This window comes from Hippopotamus amphibius, chromosome 8 (assembly GCF_030028045.1).
Source record: "Hippopotamus amphibius kiboko isolate mHipAmp2 chromosome 8, mHipAmp2.hap2, whole genome shotgun sequence".
Classification (NCBI taxonomy): Eukaryota; Metazoa; Chordata; class Mammalia; order Artiodactyla; family Hippopotamidae; genus Hippopotamus; species Hippopotamus amphibius.
The window spans coordinates 130,618,365-130,639,295 of NC_080193.1; the positions used below are offsets into that span (position 1 = coordinate 130,618,365).

Below are 20,931 nucleotides of genomic sequence, written 5' to 3' on the forward strand. Positions count from 1 at the left end.
ATCATTTATAACATTTAAAAATGTGAACTACATAGGGATAAATCTGACAATAAATGTGTAAGACCTGTGCACTGAAAATTATACAACATTGGCTAAGAAAAATTAAAGACCTAAATAGATGGAACGAAATACTATGTTTCTGGGTCAGAAGAATTAATATTATTAATATTTAAGTAAAGCAGGTTACCCTCCATAATATAGTGAGCCTCATCCAATCAGTTGAAAGCCTTACGAGAAAAGTCTATGGTCCCCTGAGGAGAAAGGAATTTTAGCACCATACTGCCTTTGGACACAAGACTACAACATCAACTCCTGCTGGAATCTCTAGTCTCACAGCTTGCCCTGCAGATTTCTGACTTGCCAGCCCTCACAATCACAGGAGTCAATTCCTTAAAATAAATCAATTTCTCTGAGAGAGAGAGAGATCTATATCTATACCTATATCTTTATATATAAATACATACACACACACACACACACACACACATCCTATCGGTCTGTTTCTCTGAACCCTAATACAGTTCCAGTTCCCCTTTGCTGTTATTTAAACACAGTGGAAACAGAGCCAACCTTGGTGATAAACTTCCTAGAACGTCACTAACAGTAGAGGCAAGTCTTGTGCAAAAGTCATGTGTTGGTAGGAGGTTGTTTTTCAGTAACTTCCCTTCCTCTCTCTCATTTCTTCTCCCTTTGCCACTGAACTTCCCAAGTTTCCCGCAGATGTTGGGCTTGTGTACTGCACACTGGGGGTCTAGGACATGCAAATCCAGCTGTTTCTCCTCATGTTCACAAACAGATCTTCCCTGTCCTATGTCAAAATTCTGCGTGCCTGGGCACCGTTGCAGGGCCATCTGTGCAGGGGATTAGCTGGCTCATCTAATAAACATTTAGATCCTGAAGGGAATTTAGAGTCATCAATAAAAATCCATACTTTGTTTAGAGAAGAAAGCCTGAGAGAAAGCCAGAGAGCCAGAGCAATTGGCTCAAGGTCACAAACTTAGTAAGAAGAGCTGAGGTTTCCCCCAGTCTTCTAATCCCAAGTTCGGGCTTTTTTATACTCATCTAACCTACATCTACTATTAGTGCTTAGTGTATGCACCTGGTGTCCTGTATACACTGGGTAGTATCTTTGACTCTCTAACAGGGATCTTTCATCCTCCAGCACTTTCAGCTAACTGGAGAGTCTACAGTGATCGGGAATATTGGGCTTTTGACTTAGAAGTGTTGTTTTCCTACATCTGAACGTCAGCTGTCAGGCACTCCTTGACACATGTGTGAGAGAGCCAAACAATATTTGCACTCGTGTATCAGCAAGGTGTTGGTGTTTCAATGGAAAACAACAGACATTGTCTTCAGCATACTCTCCAGGGTTATCAGATTCTAGCCCCTTTCATCTTCTTTGAGCTGTTTTGCAACTCTTTCTAAACTGTAGATAACTGATAGATAAGTTCCATCCATTTGGTGATGATTTTAATTGACTTCCTCTCCACTGTGGAAAAAACAATTTTGTCTCTATTCACAATTCATCTCAACATTCCTTTACTTCATATAGACCTGTGCTGGTTTGATTTTTTCCTTTGAACCAATGATAACATCTGCCTGGTTCCCTCATATCATATGAATTAAATACATTATTTAAACACATTCATCTTTATATCTGTATGTAAACCATATTTTACCTTCTTCTGAACATTGTCTTTAAGCAAGAGGAAGAAAGAAGATGAAAAATTCAGGCTATGGAGGTTTGACCAAAAGGAACATGGGCAGGTGGAGGCAGGAAGTCCTCACACTTAGGTAGACCTGGTGCTACTGAGCAGTCCTAAAAGGTCTAGTGTGCTCAGAAATACTGCCACTTTTCTACTTATAACCTTTGAAGTGGAAATATTGGTTAGTGCTATATATTCGTGTTGGAGTTTACTAAAAAAGTCAAGTCATTTTCGAAAGTGATCCCACTGATTTACAGCCTCATCTGTGGAGTACGAGAGTCCTGCTGCCCTCTATCCATGCCTTAGGAATTTTCAGACTTACCCATTACCACCAAAATAGGTGCAAAATGTGGTATATTTAACTGTGGTTTTAATTTGCATTTCCTTAATTACTGATGCAATAAAGGCTGAACTTTTCCTTTGTTTTCAACAAAGTCTTCTGACAATGACATCCTCTGACAATGGACAGTATGTATAATGATTTTAATTCCTCTATTTTTTCCTAATGATTATCCATACTCCTGGAAGGCGAAAGGACAAGAGGAGAGAGAAAACTAGGAGCTATCTGTTTTAGGTAAAAATTGTATTAGCATTGGAGATTACTTACATTTTTATAATGCCTGACATTTTTAATTTGCTCCTCTTATCTTGGTCACTCTCCCCCTGCATTTTTACATTGTTTGGGAAAGATTTTCCTCTTTTAAAGATGCTTTTGAAATCCCAACCGATCATGAGTGAGCTCTGCTTTGATTCATCCCTCCAGTTTGAGTTTGGCACTCAAAGGCATGCAAAATATCTATATCTCTAAATGGAGATGGGCACAGAGCTAAGTCAATAATGAGACTTTTTTAAAAAAAGATTAATTATACAGAAAAACATTTTTATTTTCCTTTAAAAAAAAACCTTAAGCGAGTAACTTTAGGATGGATCATTCATTTTGCATAGTTTTAGGTCTCTGATATAACTATGTAGTTCCCACTCATCACTTTCTACATTAAATTGGCTTTTCATCCCTACTCTACTCATTTGTTCATTAAACTAAGCTTTATTTAGGAACTACTAATGTGCCAGATACTGACGGAAGGGTTGGAATGACATGAGTGAGCAAGGCAGACAATTTCCCCACCTTCACAAAGCTTACATTCTAGTGAGGGAGACAAACATTAAACAAGTATTTACATAAAGGAGATCATGTTGAGTAGGGCCAAGTGCCAAGAAAAATAACAAATCAGGGTACAGGGGGCTAATGAGTGTATTTGGGGGTGTGTTTTGGCAGGGAGCCTTTAGCAACCAGGATGGTGAGGGAACTCAAGCCACATTACCTGAGGAACTGGTGAAGACATTGGGGTCATTGAGCTTATAGACAAAAATACTTAACAGGGTTTTGTATGGGAGGAACAAGTTTTCTTTGACTCTCTTAGGGACCCTCACTGTCTGGATCTGAGAACTAGACTTTCACAGACAGATTTAGAGGAGAAAAGCATATAAATCTATTCAAGATAAGTTTTAAGTTTCACAGGAGCCTTCACCCGGAGAAATGATTAAACTTGAGTGTTTTAATGCTAGGTGTGATGAAGAGTGGTGGGCTGTGGAAACGTGATAAGACAAGGAGTGTGAGCCACGTATAGTAAACTGGGGGAAACTCAGCAAGGCCTGTTTGTTCATATTCCTTTCTGTGTCCTTTGTCTTCGGAGATAAGGATGTTCATTTCCTCTGGGTGTAAGCAGGGTACCTCTTACAATACAGTTTTCTTTTAACGATACCCAAATATGTCTCAAATCCTGATAAGGCCCGATAGACATACATTCATTTGCTACTGAAAGTTGAAATAAAACATCAAAATTTTTTATTACAATTCAAATTTTTGATAACCAGAGAATTTAGTTAATACACCTTGCTCTAATTATGCTCTGGTCAAGCTACCCAGTGTCTTCTTTACATTCGTTCCACACAAGTTAATTTGTTTCAAATTCTTGATATTGGGTTTCATCTTACTGACTTCAGGCTTCTAAAACAGGCAACACTTGAGACCTATTAGTGTTTCTTTGTGTCAAATCAAGAAGTGGAACTAAAGTATATTCAAGTCGTTCAAATGCAAACTACCTAGATTTCTTATAAGTTACCTGTATCAAGGTAGAAAAGAGTTGCAAGAAAAAAGGCATCACAGAATTTATATTGTAGGTTATCAAAATACCAGTACACAGCCTGTCCTAGTGTACAGTAGCTTTCCCTCGTTGCTTCATAACGATCCTAAAATTACTACAAGAAAAAAACAGTACAAGAATAAAGTTCATGGCTCAATCGACTCCATGTCATAATTATTCTCTGTGAAAATATCCTCAGTAATGACAGCTACATCTAAATCTTTGCATTCTTCATTGTGTCTCAACCTTCTTCTGCCAAGGTTCTCCTTGAGTCAGAGGAAGTGGGTTGCCCTAATGGTATTTAATCATTTGAATCATCCTTTCTATTCCTTCTTCCCAAGCAGTTAACAATGTCCTCACTCCTCTCCTCCTATAGAGGATGCCTTTATCAAGTCTCTGTCCACCCTGTTGAGGTGGATATTCTGGTTGAAGGAAAGGGAATTTGGTACTAGGGTTGAATCATTTATGAAGGTTCTTTATTAACACTTCAGAGACAGGTTGAGAGGCAGCTGAAACTTCCTGGGAATTTTCCCCTCCTCAGATGGATATCTGAGGAGACTCCAGGGTCCAGGTTGGGTTAAGCTCTGATGAGTCCACTGGAAGTCTAGTCACAGCTTAAAGCTCCTCCTAGATTTTTGGGTTCCAATGGAAGGTGATGCTTAAGGCTCTCAAATTGCTGCAAAGTAACAAGGAAGAACTATAGACCCAGGAAAGTGCAAGAAAAATCCAAACTCTGACTAAGGTGGTGAAGGAAAAATCTCACACAAGACAGTTTTATGGCCTGCTTCCTGGAAGGTCGGGAAGTCCTTCCTACACACGCCATTTCTCAAATTCCTTCAGTTTGAAATATTCAATATGTCAAAGTGTCATATTTTGGGTTAGCGCGTCCTGAACACAGTCTCTTAAACTGTCATATGCAGACCACCTGCATCAGATCCACCTGGAGATTTCATAAAAGGTGTGGATTCCTGGGCCACACTCCAGACACAGAATCAGAATCTCTGTGGTCAGGGCTCAAAAATCTGTATTTTAACAAGCTCCTATGGTGATTTCGATGCACTGTAGAATTTCTGAGCCACTGACTCAGGGGAACATAACAGCTGACTGCTATCAAATGGAGAAGGGAGCTGATTTGCTGTCTGAAGCCCAGAGAGTAGAACTGGGATGGATGCATAGGAGTTTCTGAAGGCTGGTTTTGGTCAAGGTTAACAGGGACTTGGTTGTGATCAAACATCTGAAAACATGGAATGAGCTACCTCAGGAGCCAGAGGGTACATTCTTAGACCCAGACCTGTTTGATGGGAAGCAGACTGCCAAGGTCAAGGATGTTGCCGAAGAAATTCTAGTTTTATCTAGGTATTTGAATTGGATGACTCTTTAAGATTCCATCCAACAAAGATGCTATGTTGACTTGTCCCTTGGCTCTAAAGAATCACTTCTGTGATTTTAAAACTGATGTTTATCATTAACCCAGTACTGTCACTATCACAAATCTAGGGTTATTGTAATTACATTTGAGTAAGGTGGAAGTCTCCTACAGCATCACCTGGAAACTTGCACAGACACCTCTCTACTCAATCAGAGACTCCGAGGGTGGGGCTCAGCAATCTGTGTTTGAACAGATTAGTGCTCAAGGATAGTCTCATGTGTGGAAAGCTGAAAAATCACTAACTTAGACAAACAGAATCCCACGGGAGTGAAGTGACTTGCCTACAGTGATCCAGTGTATCTGAGGAAAGAAACTGGCTCCCATGTCACTCCATCATCTTTTTTCTTTGTTAGGTCCAAATGACTTTCTGGAGCATCTCATTTTCCCTTGGAAAGGGCAACTGTTCAAAATCTACCCTAAAGAAATTCTCAAACATGTTTATTATTTAGGATTGTTTATTGAGCCTTGTTGGCAAACAACTGGATGCAATGTCAGTATCCACCAGGAGAGGGATGGCTAAATAAATATCACAGGTTTCAATGAGGGAGTTAAAAGGAACCTGTTAGAGCTATGGAACAACATGGATTTATCACTAATACATATTGTTAAATAGGAAAGCAAGTTGCCAAATGGTATAAAATATGTGATTCAAGTTAAGCTGAAAATTTAGGGGGTTTTCCCTTTCTCAATGGCTCTCTCTCTCTCTCTGTATTTGTGTGTGTGTGTGTGTGTGTGTGTGTGTGTGTGTTCTGAAAGGATAAAACTACCCCCAAAATAATAATGGCTACTCTAGAGAGGGGCATGATGGGGATGCTGGAAAATGGAATTAGGGATGCAGAAAGAAAGACTAACATATAATATTTTACAATTTTAGAGGAAAAGGTATTCATACATTATTTTTGCAATGTGAAAATTAGTTTCAAACATTAAGTAAAAATTGTTATGACTTAATTACAGTGGGCCCAAATCCTGGTCAAAGAATCATGTGTACTAGTTTAGTATTTCCTACATCTAAGTAGAAACATTCCCAATCATATGGCTAAGAGTATCAATCCTTTTCCTATTTTAAAATATCCCTTGAGGGACCCTATATCTGTATCAGTGACCACCCAGATTGTCTACTCAGACACCCGAAATACAGGACAATTATCTGAACAATTCAATCCATATAAATAATTTTCTCTTATGTAGATAATGGAGGGAACTGAGCTATTTTGGCTTGGATAATTTGATAATTACCCCCAATTGCCCATTTCCCTTTAGTGTATATTAAAATCCAGATTTAGTTTATTAAGTTCTTTCTCATATTTACCATAAGCTCTTTTATTTTAATTTTTTTCCCTTCATGTTTGGCCTTTAATAAAGACAGAACAGCTGGCCACCATCTGCTACCAAAAAAAAAAAAAGTCATTATATCCATTATATCCTTAGGAAGACTCTTCAGATTTGGACCTTGGGATAAAAAGTCACGTTGATCTGTGCTATTAGATTGTGGAAGTCCTGAGATTGTAAATTCTAATTTAGTATTACTCACTACAGCACTTGGCGCACACAATAGCCGCTTAATAAATGTTTCTGATGCTGTTGCTGCCTCCTCTTAAGTTCTAAATGGGAGGCTTTCCAAAGGAAAAAAAAATGGAATTAGAGATTGAAGAGTTTATTCACAAATTAATCTGTAATAGAAAGTTAAACTTTAAACTGGTCGTTCTAGTTCACATCTTTAATTAAAATTATTAATGTATTTTTCTGCCTGAATTCTAAAAGATGGATTTTGCAATGACTATTTGGATGTGTTCAACTGTGTCATTTATGTATGTTGAGGATGGGATTTGAAATCAGATTGACTCTCATTCCATATCCTGACTCTACCCTACACTATCCGTATGACTTTAACCAGTTTCCTCGTTTGTAAAACTGGAATAATTTCATATATTTGGGAGGTTAATACCAGTAGTAAGTGAGATGTATGTGTAAAGCACTAATATGAAGGCTGCCTTGAGTAGGTGGTCAATAAATGCCCGTCTCTCCTGTCTTCTCTTCCTTTCTTTGACAAAAATTATTTTTCTCTTCCCCAACCCAAATGTCTATGAAAAAGCAACTGGCAATCCTTTCTCTGAGTCATCCCTAAACCAGGGTTTTCAAGGTTGGACATATATGCACCATAATATGAACAGAACATGATAGAAGAGTAATGGCTAAGAGGTCAACTGTGGGTCAGCTGATGGACTGAGCAGGGTTTCCTAGAGCACCACATTGGGGGCAATTCCAAAGCCCCATCTGGGCTCTGGAGGAGATGTGCCTTGACTCAGGAGCCAGGTCTGCAGCTGGGGCTGGAGAGCGAAGTGGTGCCCATTTGCCATCTCTGTGCCAGGCGGTTTCCTTGCATACGCCTCCTCTTTCACCTTTTCTCCTTTTGTTCATTATTTTCTTCATTCTGTCGCTCCACTGTTATTATCCAACATAAGCTAGTCCCACTGAAATTTGCTTAAGGAATCTGCCAGCAGGGACATAGAGTTTTTGCTTTTTTAAAAAAATTTTTACTGGAGTATGGTTGCTTTACAATGTTGTCTTACCCTCCACTACACAACAAAATGAATCAGACAGACACATAGAGATATTCCCTCCCTTTTGGGCTTCCCTCTCATGTAGGTCACCACAGTGCATTAGGTAGAGTCCCCTGTGCTATACAGTATGTTCCCATCAGTTGTCTATTTTATACATAGTGTCAATAATGTGTATATGTCAATCCCAGTCTCCCAATTCCTCCCACCCTACCGCTTTCCCCCTTGGTATCCATACATTTGTTCTTTATTTCTGCGTCTCTATTTCTGCTTTGCAAATAAGATCCTCTAGAATAGGTTTCTAGATTCCACATGTGTGTTATTGTATAACATTTGCTTTTTTCTTTCTGACTTACTTCACTCTGTATGACACTCTGTCCATCCACAAATGACCCAATTTCATTCCCTTTTATGGCTGAGTAATATTCCATTGTATATATATGCCACATCTTCTTTATCTGTTCTTCTGTCAATGGACATTTAGGTTGCTTCCATGTCCTGCCTATTGTAGACAGTGCTGCTATGAACACTGGGGTGCAGGGACATAGAGTTTTAATTCAGCTACTGATTTTCATAGAATAAGCTGGGCAGCCAATTCAAAAGTCCAGGGTGGCAGTCTTCTCAACTGCACTGATACTGTCTAATATCTTCATAGTATCTTTCTTCTTGTTTTCCTTTATTAATTCTTCACATACTGTTTCCATAGCATGGACACTGTTCCCTGTGTTTCTTTTTCTTTTTCTACATGGATTCCTCCCTATAACTGAATTAGCTCATGAGACTGCCCACAGACCAGACATTAAGGAAATTGGGAAACACAGCCTAGGATTGTTACTACTGCTATTCAGTATCTTTGGAGAGGTGTGACTGATATTACCTCTTATATCCACTTTTCGAATCATCACTATAGATTTCAGCTACAGAAATGACTTTTCTGATACTTGAATAAATGAGACAACTGTCAGCAGCATGGGCTCTGTGAGAAAGGCAGGACCTTAAAAGAATAAGCTTTGGGATTTTGAATCATCTATAGGTAAGATGGGAGGGATCTTCAGGCCAGGCCAGGCCAATCTGAACCCATACTGCATCCTAAGAATGGAGAAAGGTGGTCACAGAAGTTCTCTTCAGTCTACAGTAACCTGGAGAGTTACTAATTCTGTCACCTCCTAGAGATGGGACCTTGGGGAAGCTACATCATCCCTCTCCTCAGTCTTCTCATCTGTGAAATGGGAACGTTGGACTAGGACATCTCTTAGAGTCATTCAATGATATCTTAAAAGGTACTTTTAGAATGTTTTTTTGTTTATTACACTAACCAAGGTTATAACAATGGTAATAGAGTTAAGAGAGAAAAGTCATCCAAGGTCTCACCTACATAAAAGGCACCAATACACACACAGTTGGGGAGCAGTGAGCAACTCGCTCTCTCAAACAAACAACAACAACAACAACAAGAGGGTGGGAATGACAGTATACAAGAACAGCTGTTCCCTTCCAGAGAATGCCACCACTCAACTGCTGCCCCTAGAAGCTAAATGCAGAGACTGTTCACATCAGCATGTGATATATTTTACTCACAATGCTGAAGCTGTGCGTTCTCCTCCCTAAGTTTTACGTCTTGACATGTCCCTCACAACCATGTAAATCAATTTGCAGGGAACGGAGGATTCTGTTCACTTATTTGCAGATATACTAGTTTATGTAAATAACAGATTAAGATCTATTTTATGTCAGGTTTCACCTGTGTGGTTACAGGTGAAAAGAAAAACAACCCAGGATGTCCTGGGAAAGACAAGGCATGAAGGATTTGTGTTTCCTTATTCACTGCTGCCTACCCAGAGAAGAAAGTAGCAGCTTCTTTCTTTGAAAATTGAAATCTGGATTTCAGTCTTTCTTGAGATGTCTGGATTTTTCCCTAATGCTGATTTTTCTCTCAACTCCTGTCCTGTGAGCCAGTACTAGCCCTGGGGCTCTGCAAGGGGATGTAAGGAACCCTGTCCCCATAGATGAAGTTTTCACAGTGATAACCGATGATATTCAGTTTACTTTGCAAGAGCTAAAAGAATTTGTTGCAGCCTTAAAACTGCAAACACATCTTTTCAAGGCAATGAGATTCAAGGGTCCTCAATATCTTGCCTGCTTCTACTCAGGTACTTCTGCACTTTTTAATTCTTAAACTACAATCTTGAGGAAGAAGCTAGGTAGCAAAGAGTACAGAATGAGTAGGTTCTGAGGAAATGGACGTATTTTACTCAAGTTCACTCAGCCCCATAGTCATTCAGTCACTCCATTTAATTAATAAATATTACTTTTCTGTGATAAGCGTAATTATGCCTCTCCCATTTCCATTCCCGCTTCTTCCTGGCTAACGGAACACCAGTTTCCCTTTGGGTGAAAATGCACCACCCCACTCCTGTTCCCTACTTTTTAAGCCCCTCTCTGTCGCTAGGAATATTCATTCAACTCAGTTGAGGCCAATGAGAGGTTATGCGAAATGGTTTCTGGGAAAATGGTTCCTTTGCTAATGAAAGCTGGGCAAACGTGGCTGGCTTGGCCATTTGCCCTGCCCCTTTCCTTTCTTCCTGCCTCAAATGCAGACATAAAGCCTGAAGTGGCAGCAGCTACCTCATGACCATGAGACTATAAGCCAACCCACACACTAAAGACGGTAAAAAGGAACGAAAGGAGGTCAGAAGGTATTCCCCTGAAGGCATCATTGAGCAGCTAAACTAATATTAAAATAGCTTATGTCTCAATTTATTTTTGAGAGAAGCAAACAAACAAACAAATCTATTTGGCAAGGGTTCTCGATTTGGGCAATTTTGCCCCCTAGGGAACATTTGGCAATATCTGGAGATAATTTTTATTGTCATGACTTGGGGTAGGGGGCTAATTGGCATCTTAATAGGTAGAAACCAGGGATGCTGCTATACATCTTACAAGGCACAGGGATAGCCTTCCACAACAAAGAATGATCTGGTCCAAAATGTCATCAGTGCTGAGATTGAGAAACTCCGGTTTAAGCCACTAAAAATATTTGTTTGTTTGTTATTCACAGTCAAATGCATTCCTGACTGATGGAGTCCCTCATCTGGGAAATACTAAACACACACACCATGGGCATTGGGGCAGACACCATACCATACAAGATGCTAGAGATACAAAAATGAGTATGAAGTCAAGGGTTGAAGTCCAAATACGAAAAACTTGTAAACAAAGTTCAACTCCAAAAATATCTAGATGTCTAGTGCTGCCCCAGACCATCCACTGGCAAAAATATCTGGATCTCAAAGATTGCTCTAGAATCCAAGAAAGTCAATTGGTCAACTCTGGCGATGTCCTCAGTGAGGAGTTTAATGGGTCTTCTCTCTTAGAGAATAAGTTGAAATAGAAAGAAGCCTTTGTTTAGGAAATATTAAATCGTGGCAAGAAATCTGCAGTATAAAAGAGAAGAAGCACCCTTCTTGAGCAAAGTAATTACTAAAGACTATTCCTAGAGTACAAATAGAGGCCAGGTGAGAGACCCTGACAAAGAAAACTGACATCCAACACAGTCCTACGTGGGACAAGGATATTACGGCCCATACTGATGAAGGTCAGAGGAAAGTGTCAAAAGATGATGAATTCAAACAGAATAGATTATGAGTTTTTTCTAATCCCTTGGTGATGTAGAGCTGGAAACTGTTTTCAGAAACCCGCTATATAGTAGAGCTGTGGTTCAAAAGACAAAAATCCCCAAAAACAGGAAGTCGACGATGCTTAGTAAACTATATGTAGTTCTTATTCTAGAGTTATCATTGTTATTGTCAACAGAACTTTTATTCTTCTTAGAAAATTCTAAATTAAAGACCTCCTCTAGCTACCTGGGTTGGGGTGGACCTTTCTGCACTTTTACCGTTTATTCCGTGGTATGGACTGGTCAGACAAGGGGTAATGAATGCCTATTGTTTTAGCCTATCCATCGTCCTCCTCTCCTTCCTTTCACAGAGGCCCTCAGACCATGGTTCACATGGGGTTGACACCATCTCCCAGCACTTGACCAAAGACCTGCCAATCATCCCTCTGGGCACAGTTATTGGTTTAAGCACCGGCACGTGACCCAGGCTGGGGCAACCAGAGAGTTCCTCATGTGGTAACTCTCAGGAACCTGCTTGCTGCTGTTGCGGCTAAGCTTTTAGGATGCTTCTTCCTACAGGAGCTTCCAGGGACCATCTTTGCCAACGTGTGAGGAAGAATTGCCTAGCGGACAAGAAACTCGAAAGAGGGAAAGCAAAGCTGCTGAAAAGAAGACTGCTTGGTACAACTGCTTGATGCCCTGGATCCAGACATATCTTTGAACTTCCTAGCTACGTAAGCCAATATATCACCCCCTTTTAAATTCTGCTTCAACTCATTTGAGTTTCAGTCATTTGTTATTAAAAGATTCCTGACTAATACACCAAGTAAGCAGCCTGCTTTTATAGTCTATTGCCTTAATAGGGCATATGTTGTGTTGTGTTAGGGAGCTCTAACTGATTTCTTCTTTTCTGGAATGTGAGGTGAGAGATGGGAAGATGAGAAAAGAAGCTAGAAAGGGCAGGCAGGAGCCAGAGCAGAGGTTCTCCCTTGTCCTGTGAAGTTTATCTCTTCCCGGGGGAAAAAAAAATCAGTGTTTATTGTAGAGAGAAGAAAGGCAAATTTGTTTAAATGTCACCTATTTAATGTATTAAACTCTAATCATAGCATTTTCAAGCTGGGTTAGAGACTTTTTATCAACTTATTATGGTTTCTTATCTTTTCTTGGTAAAGAGCTACTTATCACTTACCTGAAATCTTATGCTCTAGCAATCTAGATTCTACTTTTATAATGCAAATTAAACTTAACCTCAACAAAGCCAGCTCCGTATGCCTGTCTTGCACTTCAAAATCAAAGAGTCAGTCCGGAGATGGTAAAAGATAGTGAAAAAGGGGAGGGAGTAAGAGTTTGATTCAATTCAGTAAGCATTTATTAAACACCCAATTTGTATTGGGCACAGTGCTGGACAGTACAGATACCAAGTTGGCTGGAAAATATCCCTACCTCTCAGGTGGTTAATGTCAAGTGAGAGGCAGCTAATTTCCACCTCAAGGTAGTAAGTGCTACTAATGAAGCTCATCAGAGGGGCTCCTAACAGCCTGGGAGAGTCAAGGAGGTGCTGCAGGGAAGAAAACGCCTGCACTAAGTCCTGAGAAATGAGAAGCGGTTAGCCTGGTTACGTCAGCTGACTGAAGAACTTGGAGAAGGGGGATTCAGGCAACACAGCGTGAGCACAACATGAGCAAAAGCGCAGAGCATGCAATGACGTGTGGTGTTTATGGAACTCTTAAGTAGTTTGGTTTTTGCTGGCGTGTGAGCTAAGAGGTGGGAGGATAAGAGAGGAGACTGGGAAGGTGGGTGCGATCCAGGTCAGGGAGACTCCCCATATCAGGCAGAGGGGCTGACACTCACTCAGTGAGGTCTGGATGGTCATTTCAATTAAAGATTTTAAGCAAGGAAGCAACATGATTAGATAGGAATTTTAGGTAAATTGTGTTCTATTGGCTCTCTGGAGAACAGAATAGGCAAGAAGTCCATTTAGGAAGCTAAGTCAAGAGGGTGGACAAAAGACCCTCAAAAGGTTTGGGATAAATATTGATCAATGGGATAGAGCTGAGAATTTAGAAATAACTTATGGTCAGTTTATGGTCAATTGTTTTTTAACAAGGATGCCAAGACAATTCAACAGGGGAAAGAATAGTCTTTTCTACAAATAGTGCTAGGAAAGCTCTTGTTCACCAGACACTGATTTAACAACTGTTATGAACTGGGTTTGGGAGATGCAGCTCTCCCTCCTATGAGCTCAACTGGGAGAGGTGGGCTGTTCTGGAAGACTTAGAGGCTAAGGCCCAGGAATCTGCATGTAATCTCTGAAAATCTTTAGGATACGGGCTCTGGTTATTCTCGAATTCCCATCACACAGATCATGAAACATCTTTTACAGAAGTATTAGGTCACTTGCCAAATACTATATCCAAGAGGGGACTGGAATTCTGATCTCCTCACTCAATTATACTATTTACTACAACAGTTTAATAAACAAACCATAAGACTTTGAACTGAATGTGGTGTGCTACCCTTTAGACATTTGCCAGAACACATCCTAATACATGCAGTCAAATGTGTGTGTCCCAATATAGACTTTCTGCTGTACCATACTTCAGAGCCCACTGACCACGAAGCCAACGAATGTCCATAGTCATTTTCCATGATGTCTCAACAGCATGACTTCCAGGAGGTTTTGGCTATCTGCCCAGCACTGTCAGGTGGCCTTTTTCATGCTTACCTGAGAATAGATGAATACTTCCAACCCACCTGGCCCCATTGATAAAAGAGTGTTGGAAATAACTCTTCCCTTGAAGGCTCCATAAATGGAAGAAAGAAAGGGCACTTCTAAGTCATTTTGCGAGAAAATTCAAGGATTATGGGGCAAGGAAATATTTTAGGTTTGACCAAGTCTGCAGACGTGGGTGACTTGGGGAAGTCCTTCCCCATTCAGGAACCCGACAACATAATCCTCAAAACACTGCCTTTCAGGTGTGCACATCAGGATTTCAGTCCTGAGTGCCAGAAAATACAAGAAGGTAAAGAGTAACATTAAACAAGTCTTTATCTTTTATTTACTGCCACCTGATAAGCCCTGCCTTTGATTGTTTTGTCTGCATATTTCCTGCTAAGAGTTTACAAAACAGCCCTCCTGAACAGGAAGATGAGGCGCACGTATTTGTTGAATAACATCAAGGGGGGAAACTGCTAACTCATCCATTTTGTTGTTAAGTTGCTCAAAAGGATCAAAATACCAATTAACTTGCTGGCTCAGAAATCTTTGATACCCTCAGATTTACTGACATTTTGAAACTCTTGTTCATACTTGCCTACTGGCTTTCTGATTACGAACAAAGAAGTGCCAATCTGTTTAGCATTTGACCTGTTTTCTTAAATATTTTTATGTATTCAACACTTAGTGGCTAAAAATACTCGACTAGTTACATTCACGAGCTAAAATAATCTTTTCTGTTTGTTTGTTCCACCTTCAAATTTAAGACGGAAAAAGAGGCTAAAAGACATTTCGTTTTAAAAACCCATTTCATTCTTATTTTTAATTTAAAAGCTCTCATTGCAAGGAACTTTTTTTTGTCCTTTCGTCTCCATGGAATTTAGTGGCATTGGGAAGACCCAATGAAGCGACCTGCCATATTAGGGTACATTCCTCCCTGAGGGAAAACTGGGAAAATGACCTTGGGCATAAGTTTTGGAATGGAGGTAGAAAGAAACTAAAGGTGGCAGATGAGGTGCAGCAGATTTTATAATGAATTTTAATTTTCCTCTCTGGATATCCTCAGACAGTAGTGCTTCTTGAAGATGGTTTTTTGCTATTCTTGATTCTTATTTCTTCACAGAAAGTTCTGTGAAAATTCTACCTATAATCATATGCATGTGTAAGACATACCTATGGCAGCTGTTCAGAAAAGGGCAGATTTCACTCTTAGGTAAAGGCAGCTTCTGAGTTTAGAAAGCTCTACAGCAATTTTTGCAATAAACACTTACTGAATGCAGTAGACTGAGGAGATTAAAAGTGTGGCTGCTGTAGCCAGACTGCCTGGGTTCAAATTTTGGCTCTATCATTTACTAGCATGGGACCTTGGTAAAAATCACTTAATTTCCTTCTGTGCTTCAATTTCCTCCTCTGTAAAATGGGGATAATAACAAAGCTTGGCTTATGGGGCTGTTGTATGGATCCAAGGAGATTACACATTTGGGACATTTTAGGTGCTATGTGGATGTAAGCTATCATGTTATATCGTGCCCCACCCTGGGAGGGGAGTGGGTGCGTGGGTGCATTTACATTTGTCAGAAACTTGACCCATTTATAGAGAGATACTTTCATCATAGCAATTAAATATCCAGAGATTTTGAAACCTAAGGATATATAACAGATCAATATCTATGGACATTTTTACTTTTCAAATGTGATTAGGAGGGAGCTTAACCTGTCCTCCAGATGACTGTAATTTAGTTGGAGCACAACAGAAACACAACATTTAAGCAAGTAAATGGTAGCTGGTAACTAGCCATTTCCACGTTTGGAGGCAAGTGGGCAGGGAGCGATCCCAGGGGACAGAATGGCCTTGGCGGAGCTGTGCTTAACATGATGTACTTCCCAAGATACGGGACTGACCTTTTCACAAACTCTTCGAAGAGGATGCGATGGGAATACCCCTGCTGGCGGATGCTGACAGTCTCCAGGATGCCCGTGGAGCGGAGCTGGGCCCGCACTCTGTCTCGGGAGAACTTCAGGGCCTCTCGGTCATCATTGGGCTTGATGCAGCGTACAAAGTGGGGCTGTCCCACCACCATTTTGGAGAGCAGATCCATCAGAGAATACTATCGGGGGAAAAACACACATGAAATGAAGTTACCACAAACATAACAGGTAATTACCACATGGGCCTGCCAGGCCTCCAGGGCAGTTTGTTGGCTTGTAAACAACTCGTGGAACCTTTGAGGCGAAACAAGAATCCAGCAAAAAGAAATAACAATATAAGTTCTGACGACTACTTATAGTTGCCCACAGACTCGAAAGCATTCTTCAAACATCACCTGGTGCCAAGCAATACCCCATCTGGCAGAAACTTAGCTGTCTAAGAACTTGCTTAGGTTATGTCGTAACTTCATCACCAGAACTAGCTTGTCTCTGGTGTTCCAACGTGATGCTCCATAAACTGCGTCTGTAATTTAAAGCGTCCGACTTTGGCTCCCTAGCTCAGCGTTAGAGCACTGGTCTTGTAAAATGTTCAGCTTTCAGGGAAGGGGTCAGTTGCCTCTTCAACCTAACAATCACCAGAAAGTCTAAGCAAATCTTACCAATGTCATTGCTAATAAGGCAAAGGAAAAACAAGAAAAATAAAGAGGGCAAAGAAAACAAGAAAATCGGAGGGAAAACAGATTGTAATGAAGATGAACGAACATACACTGAGGGTCTGGCACAGGGCTCTCACAGAGAGAGCGCGTGTGCGCGTACATGGAAAAGCTGAGGGGTGCTGGCTACTCCTCACGGGCATCTGCTGTGGCAGCTCCTCATGTGGACACGCTTCCAGGGGGCAGTTATAAGCCACATGCAAAATCAGTCCCATTACTTCATAATCCCACCTCCTACTAATCCAATATGGTGTTACCTAGCTTGGCAACGTGCCTTTTTTTAGCATTTGGGGACCAGTATCTTGAGGACACCCAACTGGTTGTTATGGATATATTTCTGAAAATCATAAGTGAAAGGCTTCTTCTGCTGAAAAAGGGACTCTAGGATCTTGAGGATGACCTCACAGAGTCAATGAGAGTCTCCAAATCCCCATGGGATACACACACACACACACACACACACACACACACACACACACACACACTAGGAGGATATAGTCAAGTCACTAAAGGGACAGGATCAGGGTAGGTTTCAAGATAAGAAATAAACAGCAATTAGAAATGTCCAACCGTGAGTGACGCAGCAGCGGCTGTAAACCTACCTGCCGGAGAAGCTGTAGCAGGGGTCACTGCATAGACGGAATGCTGGGCCCAAAGACCTCTAGGTCCCATCAATCCATCCCCCTGAGGCCAATTCTAGTCTTCCTCTAAAGCACAGGTCAGACTTCCTGGCTTTAGATCTTTCTTGAACCTGTTAACTTTTGGTGGAAACTTCTTTCCGTGATGCTGGCTCCCAGGCCTGCCCTTCAGCCTGCCTGGCAACTCCAGCTTACGATCCACTTGACTTACCATCCCTGCCAAGCCCCTTCCTGGGCAATCCCACCATACAACCTTATTTCGTTGTCCCTGAGTTCAGTAGTTCCATCTTTGGCTGAATAGCATTCCATTGTGAAGCCACCTGGACCTCAGCTCCCAGGGGTCAATGATCTATAAGGGGCTTCCAACCCCAACGCTTCATAATTTGAAGATAAACAAATCTGTGCAGATTAGTACAAAGTGACAGTGTCTTATCTTCCCTATCTAAGGTGCCTTTGACAGAGTCCTTCTAGAGACAATGTTTTTACTCAAAGGAGACATTTCACCAGATGAAATATGAGGAATTAGGGTAACAGAGATGGGAAATAATTTGGCTCAGGCAAATAGGTCTTGCAATGAGTCAATGCAATCTAGGAAAATAAAGTCGAAGCTAAGACATATTCTCTCCTAAATGTGATAAGCCACCTTCTGGAATTGTATTAACTACTTTACTTCTCAGTAAATATGCTGGAAAAGTGGCTGACTCCAGTAGCTTTGAGGCCAAGAAGCAGCTGCAGTGCTAACAGAATCAGCACATTCAATGCACAGGGCTATGTGCCAGTGGCAGAGGGCCCTCTGCAGACACTTGGGGGCTCGGCCGGTCTTTCTGAGATCAGAGAGCACTGTCCTCAGAGGTCGATTCCCTGCTATAATTTTCCTCTTCCCACACCCCACCTTTCTTAACTGACTCTTGAGCGTCACTCTTATTTCAGTGACTCTGTGGTGTCTGGGCCTCTTGTGGGAAGGGTTGGCAAGTCCTTTCTGGAAACAGGCAGCATCGAGCTCAAGAAGACTCCATACCCGGAAGTAAGAAGCCATGGTCTGCCCCTTCATGTTGGTGGTTTCTTCTGGATGCCGTATCACCTCCAGAGTGTCCACCTGGAACACAGGCAGAGGGGAGTGGTTTGAGCATATTCATTTATTTATTGACATTTCTGACATTTTGTTTATTTTCTGACATTTTTCTGACATTTCCCCAAGTCTGAAATGTTATTTCGTCAAATATCTGAGGGGCTTGATGTTTAGGACACAATAGTACATGCCGTGGGGGAGAAGTTTAAAGACAGCTAAAAGAAAAACAGGATTTGTACGGTTCTACTCTCTTGACAATGACCACACTCTGTGACACTCTATATGATCTCAGTACAAACCCCCATCAGTGTTATCTCAACATTTCTCCATGTTCTAATGGGCCCCTGTTAAGTGCTCCAATAATGTCACATGAGACCAAACTATTTCTCAGAAGAAAACTGGGCAACACCGTTTAGGGTGGGCAGTTACAAAGACATGGGCCCAAAGGCAGGTTGCACCGTAGGGAATTAGGGGAGCCCCTTCGTCTTCCGGCCATCAGATCCTGACCCTTCTACACCCTTCCTGCCGCCTGCAGACCCCACGTGCTCACTGCGGACGGGAGCTTGAGATATACCTGTTCCTACTCTGCCCCAACTACCTGGGCTGACTGGAAGGAATGTATGAATGAAAACAACTGTAGCAAGCAATTGTAGGCACCCTGTTTTCCCTCATTTTATCTCAAGAATAAAGTCCCTGCTCCCGCACACACAAAGCTATTTGGTTTGAGAGTGCATGTGCGGCATTTCAGCACCGGCCTCCTCTGTGGCAGCCTCCCATCTGCTAGGAACAGGTGGCAAGGGTATGAAGCACGAACGTTTCAACTGGGAGATGCTGCTGTCAGCACGTGTGTTCCGCTCAGCGGACTGCTGTCCAGGCAGCCAACTCCCCACGGGGTGAGGATGTCTGCAGCCTTGTTCGACAACAGTGAGAAGCGGGTGATAGAAGGGACAGGGCCATGGGGAAGTGGGTGAATAAGGAGCGAGGCTTACCTCGAGGGGCATTTAGGCTTCAACTGGCTTAGAGAAAGAAAACAGGTCTGTTTAAGAAGGGGAATAAACATGGAGCTAAGTTTTCAAAAACTAGAAAAGCAACCTAAATAGTGAACAGGAATATGAGAGTTTTTTTGAGCAAAATGATATTGGGGCGGGGAGGGGGTGGTGGGCAGCTTTCTTTCTCTAGGTTGCAGATTGGATGCATTCCCAAAGCCATCGTTTCATTTGGATGCAGCTGAAGCAATGGTACAACTGCCTGTAGGTTTGACTTTTTCATTTTTTTAATGAGAAAGGAGCACATAAAAGCTCTGTAGAGAAGGAAGGCTGCTCGCATACAGAAAAGAGAAAAACACAACACACCCGCCCCACCTGCAGAGGTCCTATGGCGCTATCTGCAGGGACCACAGGGAAAGTTCCTTCTCCATCTCACCCCTGCTTGGAGGATAGAGCTCAGCCCTGGTGAGGTTTGGGGAAACCTAATTAGGACTGAAGGAAGAAAGATCTTGGCTAGGCTCTGCCTTCAGCCAGATTGTAAATTCTGAGAGTTTTCTTAAACATTCTTTCTCCTTATTTTCTTTCTCCTCACCTGACCTTCATACACACACACAACTTTTGAGAATCTCCCCACTATTTCCTTTTATTCAGAGATCCTCCCTGAAGAACCACAGCTTGCTTTGAACCTGGCTTTTCCTCCTTCATTTCCCTCCCTTTTTATTCAAATTAGCCAGCAAGTGCCAGCCCCTGAGGCTCTAATGCACTGCGAAAGGGCAGCTGAAATGCTCGTCCATATTTCTCTTCTTAGTAGAATTTACCTGTTACTCTTCCTCAGAACATACAGTGGACCCTTGGCATTTGAGAATTTAACAGTTTAGTGACCAGAAAAATCTTTGATGTATATAAATTCTGCTACGACATAATTTTAAAAGTGCGATATGTATTGTTTTCAAGATCAGTACCTATCCCCCACAGCAAATTGGAAAAATACAGAATGAAGCACCAATTTGCAATTCAAGTTATAGGGCTGGTGGACTCCTCTACCCACCCAGCATGACTTTAAGTTCTGTCCTTGTACTCACATACAGAATAAGTCTTGGGAAGTAAGTAAAAACCTATTCTGTGATATACATAACTTGAAAATGTTAATGCATGTCCACAGTTCATCACCTACATATTTAGTACTATATTTTAAAGAATAACTAATATGTTATTGGATTATCTTCTAATTTAAGAATTTGGAAAGATCTTGGGTTGGTCAAGGGTCTCTTGCATATCTGCATAGTCCCGAGGTTCTCCTGTATGTGGAGTGGCTCTAAAAGAGAGAATTTCACTTTGGACAAGGGACATACCAGAAGTTGCCTCTCTTGACCTTTCAAAGTAGAAGACCTCTGTCTGCACTGTGATTGCTATGAACTTCACAG

At 41.4% G+C, this 20,931-nt stretch overlaps 1 protein-coding gene across 1 annotated transcript in view; it reads right to left on the reverse strand.

Moving 5' to 3' along the window:
* MYO3B (myosin IIIB) overlaps nucleotides 1-20,931 on the reverse strand; it is a 471,877-nt gene that overhangs the window by 135,175 nt on the left and 315,771 nt on the right. Inside the window, exons 26-27 of the mRNA XM_057747118.1 lie at nucleotides 18,471-18,548; nucleotides 16,075-16,280 (exon numbers count right to left, since the gene is read on the reverse strand). Coding sequence (XP_057603101.1) covers nucleotides 16,075-16,280; nucleotides 18,471-18,548 — 284 coding nt within the window. The remainder of the gene's footprint in view (nucleotides 1-16,074; nucleotides 16,281-18,470; nucleotides 18,549-20,931) is intronic.